At 46.2% G+C, this 7,797-nt stretch overlaps 1 protein-coding gene across 2 annotated transcripts in view; it reads left to right on the top strand.

Annotated features, from left to right (window-relative positions):
• Window positions 1-638: 638 nt before the first annotated feature.
• The window catches only part of ACOX1 (acyl-CoA oxidase 1), a 34,198-nt gene continuing 27,039 nt past the window's right edge, over window positions 639-7,797 (top strand). Inside the window, exons 1-2 of one of the 2 annotated variants that reach the window (XM_048817525.2) lie at window positions 639-805; window positions 1,979-2,138. In XM_048817525.2, coding sequence (XP_048673482.1) covers window positions 697-805; window positions 1,979-2,138 — 269 coding nt within the window. In that variant the 5' untranslated portion in view covers window positions 639-696. The remainder of the gene's footprint in view (window positions 806-1,978; window positions 2,139-7,797) is intronic. The other variant, XM_048817524.2, reaches the window with a different exon arrangement.

Genomic DNA, 7,797 nt, shown 5'->3' with positions numbered 1-7,797 from the left:
TTCCTTCACAATGTAGATGATCAGATTTAGGGTCTGTTTTTTTCCCCTTGTGTTTTAAGACACAGCCTCTTAACCTGTTGATCTTCCCCCTCCTGAGCACAGCGGCTCCCCGCCTCAACCTTTCCCGGATCTGTAGTGTTCCCCTCAAGGGTTGTCACCTCCTAGGCCCTGGGCCCCCAGTTCCAGTCCTTAATTTGTAATGAAAGAGGTGCCGCAGCTCAAGCAATGTTTTTTACTTTCATAACCCACACAGCAAACCCAGGGCGGGGGTTTACACATTTAGCACCGCCTGACTGGCTACTTGGCCAGCGCCCACTCCACCTTTGCAGCTCGCGCTCGGGGGCAGGAACCGCTGGGGCAGATCACACCACTGACGGTGGCGGCGCCAGGGAATGAACCCCGGCCCCGCCCCCTGCAAAGCGCTGGGCTGCAACGCAGCCACCGAGCCCCAACTCAGACCCATGCGCATGCGCGCGCCTGACGCAGGGCGGAGGGGGAAGTGGCTTGTCTGGGGTGAGTGACGGAGCCGCGCGCCAATCGCTTTCTCTTCGGGTCGCCGCCCTCCCATGTCGCACGCTAGTGGGCGGGGCCGGGAGCGCGGCTCGCTGCTGCCCGGCAGTTGTCGGCTCTGCTGCTCAGTCAGGCTGTGCGAGACCGGGGAGGGAGGGTCGGGGAGTCGCCGCCGCCGCCATCGCCATGAACAAGGATCTACGCAAGGAGCGAGACTCGGCCTCCTTCAACCCCGAGCTCCTCACCCACATTCTGGATGGGGGCGCCGAGCGGACCCGGCGCCGCAGGGAGATCGGTGAGAGCCTGAGCCTGCCACGGGCTCTGAGGGGACCCCCCCTCCTCCTCCTCACGGGACGGAGCCCCTCGCCCACGGGCTCTGAGGGGACCCCCCCCCCCTCCTCCTCCTCACGGGACGGAGCCCCTCGCCCACGGGCTCTGAGGGGACCCCCCCTCCTCCTCCTCACGGGACGGAGCCCCTCGCCCACGGGCTCTGAGGGGACCCCCCCCTCCTCCTCCTCACGGGACGGAGCCCCTCGCCCACGGGCTCTGAGGGGACCCCCCCTCCTCCTCCTCACGGGACGGAGCCCCTCGCCCACGGGCTCTGAGGGGACCCCCCCTCCTCCTCCTCACGGGACGGAGCCCCTCGCCCACGGGCTCTGAGGGGACCCCCCCTCCTCCTCCTCACGGGACGGAGCCCCTCGCCCACGGGCTCTGAGGGGACCCCCCTCCTCACGTTGGGCTGCTTCCCCTGTGCCCACTCTGAGACCCCCGCTGGATCCTGGGCAGCTCCCTTTCCTGTGTGTGTGCTATCCCGGGGAGCTCAACTGGCGGGTCGGTAGTATTGCCCTTCTCCCCGCCGGGTAAGTTGGACACCACATATGGGGAAATTCTCCAGCTTCTGTCCCTAGATAAGGGAGGGCTCTCATAAGTATGTGCTTGATATTGCTTCCCGTCCCCCGCCTTATACCTAGGGGCCCCATATGGGACTGTGGGAAAGGATAGTCCAGTGGTTAGGGCACTAGCTTAGGCATGGGTTTGTTTCCTTGTTCTGCCACAGACTTCATGCGTGAGCTTGAGCAAGATATTTAGCCTCTCTGTGCCTCAGTTCCCCACTTGTAAAATGTGGCTAATGTAGCACGTCTCTACCTAACAGGGGTGTTACAAGGCTAGATACACTAAAGATTGGAAGGCACTCAGTACTATAATAACGGGAACCATATGAGTACCTTTGTGCCCAGTGGTGCCATACCAGTGAATTACCGACTAAAAGGTGCTTGAACATACATTTAATGTGAAAATGATCCACGGCAAGAAGTATTTTGACTAGCAAATGCACCTGAACTTGCTTCAGATTTTAGTATTTCAGGGCTGGGCATAACAATCCTTATAGTTTTACCCTTCCTCATGGGATGACTGTCTTGCTCTCTTGACCCTTAATTCCTTTTCTGTTCTTCCATTGTGCCTTCAGAAGCCTTAGTTCTGAATGATCCAGACTTCCAGCATGAGGATTTGAATTTCCTCTCCCGCAGCAAGCGCTATGAGATGGCCATCGGGAAGAGTGCCCTGATGGTGATGAAGCTAAGAGAGTATGGGATTGCAGATCCTGATGAAATCTACTGGTTTAAAAGGTACCTGACTCTGATGCAAAGCAGATTGTAGAAGAAAATTCTTCTGCATCATCAATGAAATCAGATCCTTTTTTTTTCCCTTCAGTTTTGTAAAGCAAACTAAGAACCTGAGCCAAAGCCCCCATGTCTTGACTTCAGTGATCTTTGACGCAAGCCCTAATTCTCTAGGGATCAAATCTATTGACTACAGTGTCCATTTCATCAGACTGCTTTATTATAAACCTAGCAATGATAAAATCTTCTGTAGTGCCAAAGATAGTAAAAATTTCCCGTAAGCTGAAAATGTGGCTCTTAGTCATTCTAAATTAACCATAAGGAATTAACTATTTTGACTGTTTTAATTAATGGGGTAAATGAGACCACTGTCTTTAATGTACTTCTATGAAGCTGATTACTTCACTTTAAATAGAGCCAGGGGTGAAAGTGAGCCAGTATGGGCCGGTACTGTGTATCGGTAAGAACCCGCACCGGCCCATACCCATGGCAGCGCTTTATTGTCCCTGCCTCCCCTGTCGGCGGCCCTGCTGGTAGGGTCCATACCAGCAGGGCCACCGATGGGGCGGGGAAAGGAGCAGCAAGGATTCTCAAAGTGCTGCTGCGGCAAACGACTGTTCTTAAAGTGCTGCCACAGCAGCACTTTAATGTTGCTGCCCCTTCCCCCCCCCCACCATTGGCGGGGCCGCCGATGCGGGGGGGCGCAGCAATGTTAAGATACTGCCGCAGCAAAGGACCCTGCAGCAGTTTAACGTCCCTGCCCCTTTTGCCCCCCCCCGGCCATCAACGTGGGTGGGGGGAACAAAGGGAGCAGCTGCCCTGGGACTGGCGATTTAAAAGGGCCCAGGGCTCCAGACACCGCTGCTGCTACTGCAGCAGTGGTGTCCGGAGCCCTGGGCCCGATAAATCAACACGGGAGCCATGGGCAGCGTGGGCCAGGCAGCCTGGAAGGGCTGGCTGGGGGATGCTGACCCCCCAGCCCCGCTCCTTCCGGGGGCCAGAGCCGCCCCGGCTGCGTACTGGTAAGTGTCCTCAGTTACTTTCACCCCTGGATAGAGCTATTGTATTGTCATTGTTGAAGAGGTTCTAAGACAATTTTCAGACAAAACAACCTTTGGGTTTGAAATGTTTCCCTTTAGCCCAAAGAATTAGTCTGACCTTTCGTTTAGCTGATCTCTTATATTTTTTGCATTAACCAAAGTTGGGGGGAAAAAGTCTTTGAAAACTGAATTAGACAGAGTCTAACTTGCCATGAACTTAGCCCTGAATATGGTTAAGCACCTTTGACACAGTTTAAGAAATTTAGTTGAGAAATCAATTAACTTTCAGTTAACTCCTTCAAATAGTGACTGCAAAGCTGGATACCTAGGTGCAAAGGCATGAGGGTACCTGGAGATGTAATCATTTAAATAAACAAGTATGCATCTGATTGTACCCACTAAAGGCTCAGTCCAACTCCTATTGAAATCCATGGAAATGCTGGATTGGACAGATAGGCCAAATTCGTTAAGATTCACTGTCCCATCAAAAATGGTTGTAGTTCCCAAGATACATCAGGGGACTCTAAATCTCTTGACATAGCTGTTCTGGAAAGTGATTCTTTTGGAAGTGCTCTTTCAACATCTTTTTTTATGTATATTCAATTTCATTGTTGATTAGAAAATTACGGATACTGTATGGCAAACTCTAATTCACTTGTCTTTTTTTTTTTTTGGAGAAGTAAAATACTATCACTTCTCAATTATTCTGATGGAAAAAATAGGCAAGTAGATCTTGTGCCCTTTGGTAACAAATTTTCATGATTTTTTGCAGTGTAAATACTGTATATTGGGAACAGCTGATAAAACTATTTTTACAGTAATTGAAGGAGTGTTCTCAGCTACATGTGTAACAGGATACATTTGATCTTTAATGTACAGACTTGGAGTTATAGATGTATTTGGGGTCCAGTGAATTACTCGAACATAAATGAATAAGAGTATTTGGTATTTTATATATGGAATATAATTCAGATATTTGTACATACTAGTTCCTATCTTCTCTCTTGTTAGGAAGCCCTCTTTGTATATTTTCTGAATTGTACAAAACATTATAATTCTCCTAATGAGGAAATTCAGAGTGGTGGTGGTGTTTGCACTAACAGTCCTATGTTGTTGCAGTGTTATGGATGACAATGTAGGACCGGATCTAAATTCCATTGAAGTCAGTAGGCCATAAATTCAAATGGGTTGCGGATCAGTCTCTAACTGCAAAATTCAGGAAGTCCAAAGTTGTTGTTCTAGCAACAGCCTTAGCTTCTTCATATGTCACACATAATTAATGCAGAAAACTTAGCATATGCAGTAACAAAGTACAATACTATATTTATGTGTATATGAAGTAGGGATTTGTGTGGAAACTGTAACTGAGTTTCCAGATACTCTTAGCATTTAAATTGTTTAACATTAATATTCTACTAATATACAGGAGGATTTTGGCATTAAGTTAATATACAGAAGAAATTAAGGGGACGATTTCACTTGCTTTACAACTGACAAAATGGGAGCAGATGCTGAAATTTGTGCTGAGCAAAAGTCGTCTCCTCCTCCCTCCCCCTCCACCTCCGTAATCAAAGATAATATGTAACTATACTTGAGGCAAAATATAACAAAGTCCAGTAATTGCTCAGCTGATTTCTGGCTAGAGTTCAGTGTTTGTTTTTGAGTATCCTCCATTTGTCATGTACCTAAGTTATGTACAAGGGCTAGTATCATAAGACTCTGTTACTGAATTGCTACATAACTTTGGGCAACTTTTCACTTGTTACTTCATTTTCCCTATCTGTCAAATGGGAATAATACTTCAACAGGGGTATTATGAGGCTTCACTAACATTCGGGAAATAGTTTGTGGTCTTTTATCTAAGGGATTATCCACGCAGGGAGTTAGTGAAATAGCTGTTGTGCTTTCAGTTCACACCTTAACTTATTTTGTAAGAGCTTCCCCACATAGACAAAAGCTAAGTGCAAAGTTTTTACTATGGTTACTAATCAGACTCTCAGTTATGGAAGTTGAAATATTTTTGTAACAAACCTTGTTTTCACACACTAAATGTTCTAAAAAAAATTCAGCTTTTTGGTTGAAATTTTCAGTGTACAGGGGAATTGTCTTTAAAAATTTGAGCAAATTCCTTTCAGTAGCTTATGTATCCTTCAGGAACTTTTTAAAAAACAAAAAAATGACAGAACTTTGAACTTGGGAGTTTGGTATGTGACTACCCCTTGTTGAACTACCTTCATCATCACGCTGGGAAGGTGGGAAGAACTGATAGGCTAACAATCAATTGGAAAATACTTCTAAACATGCTTAATGAACATCCGTTAAGTCTTAAAGAGTATTAAACCCCTTTGGGGAATCAGAGAATGGAGAGTGCATTTCCAGACCTGTATAGTGTGTCTGGATATTCTGGGACCAACATGGCTACAACTACACTGCATACGTTCAATATGGAGAGTGAGACCAGGTTCAGGAATCAAACTTGAATGCCCAGGATTAGTGGAATTGAGTCAGCTGCCCTGTGTTAGGGAACCCTGGGCTTGAGTGTTTACATTGTATTTTAACCCTACGTTAAGACTTTTCTAACCCAGGTTTGAACCTAGAGCTCTGGCATCCACACTGCAGTGTGCAGACCCGAGTCAAAGTAACCATATCCCAGCATCCCTAGCCTCCCCCACCCCCAGAAATGTGGCTGCTCTAGCTCTGGGGTGGTAGCGCACTGTGGGAAAACTTTACTCCCCTCTCTGCACATTGCCAGGAAGCAGCTGGCTTTGCACAAGGTTTGATGGTTCTCTCTCCATTGCAAACCCAGGAGGCTCACTGATAGTGTGCTTGCAGATCGGTGATCAGAAGAGACTGGGTTAACGCTGACCTGAGCTGTTTACAGAGCAGGACGGCTTCCATTTTCAATCTGGATTCCAGATTGTTGAGATAGAGGATTAAGGAAGTTATTCCATGGAATTGTGGGATACTTCCAGCCGACTCCCGGGACCCGAGTCAAGCAGTGTGGCGTCTATGCTGCAAAGCAATAGGGCTCATACCCTGGGTCCCAGCTTAACTCGAGCTCGCACCCTCCAGCCCTGCAGGGTCCTTGGACCCTAGTTCTGAGCCCTGGGTTAGCACGATTGTAGTGTAGATGCAAGGGGAGGGGGGGCTTAGGCTTAAACCCAGGCTAAAGCACAGGCTTACATTGCAGTGTAGGCATACCCATAGAACCAGGTGCATTGATTGGAAAAAAAATAATTTCATCCAGTTTATTCATGATTTAGATCAGCAAGCAGGAAACCTTGATTTAAATTGTTTTTTGCGCTTATACATTTTAGTTATTTTCCTAGAGAACGGTTGACTTTTATTGTTTGGTAACCACTGACAGGGTAACAAGCCTTGTTACTGAGGAGGAAGTGGTAGATGTGGTATTATCCTGACTTTAGGAAGGCTTTTGATACTGTCTCTCATGACTTTCTCATAAACAAACTAGGGAAAACTAGCCTATATGGAGCTACTATAAGGTGGGTGCATAACTGGCTGGAAAACCATTCCCAAAGAGTAGTTATCAGAGGTTCACAGTCAAGCTGGAAGAGCATATTGAGTGGGGTCCGGTTCTGTTCAATGTCTTCTTAAATGATTTGGATAATGACATAGAGAGTACACTTATAAAGTTTGCAGATGTTCCCAAGCTTGGAGGGAATGCAAGTGCTTTGGAGGATACGATTGAAATTCAAAATGATCTGGACAAATTGGATAAATGGTGTGATGTAAATAGAATGAAATTCAATAAGGACAAATACAAAGTACTCCACTTAAGAAGGAACAATCAGTTGCATGCATAGAAAAAGGAAAATGACTGCTTAGGAAGGAGTACTGCAGAAAAGGATCTGGGGCGTTATAGTGCATCGATAGGTAAATATGAGTCAACAGTGTAACACCGTTGCAAAAAAAGTAAACATCATTCTGGGATGCATCAGCAGGAGTGTTTTAAGCGACATAGGAGAAGTAATTCTTCCACTCTACTCTGTGCTGATAAGGCCTCAGCTCGAGTATTGTGTCCAGTTCTGGATATCACATTTCTGAAAAGATTTGACTTTCTCCAATTTGTCCGCAAGGAGAGCAACAAAAATGATTAAAGGTCTAGAAAACATGACCTATGAGAGTAAAAAATTGTTCTAATTAACCTCTGAGAATAGGACAAGAAGCAATGGGTTTAAATTGCAGCAAGGGAGGTTTGAGTTGTACATTAGGAAAAACTTCCTAAGTGTCAGGGTAGTTAAACACTGGAACAAATTGCCTAGGGAGGTTGTGGAATCTCTGTCATTGGCAGTTTTTAAGAACAGGTTAGACAAACGCCTGTCAAGTTATGGTCTAATTATTGGTGCTGCCTTGAGTGCAGGGGAGTAGACTAGATGACTTCTCGAGGTCCATTCCAGGTCTACTCTTCTGATTCAGTGTTGACTTGCAAATAAATATAGCCTTTGCACTAAATTTGGTAGGTGTGGGGTTTGAGTTTTTTTTTTTTTTTTTTTTTTAAAACTAACCAGGAAGGTTCACTATATCTATAGACATTTATTTAAGCAATTATATAAGTTATCATACATTTATTCAGAGTCTGAATTTGTACAATTTTATTATTTTAG

The sequence above is a fragment of the Caretta caretta genome, chromosome 14, assembly GCF_965140235.1.
Source record: "Caretta caretta isolate rCarCar2 chromosome 14, rCarCar1.hap1, whole genome shotgun sequence".
In the NCBI taxonomy this organism is placed as follows: domain Eukaryota; kingdom Metazoa; phylum Chordata; order Testudines; family Cheloniidae; genus Caretta; species Caretta caretta.
This window is presented reverse-complemented; position numbering and strand designations above follow the sequence as displayed.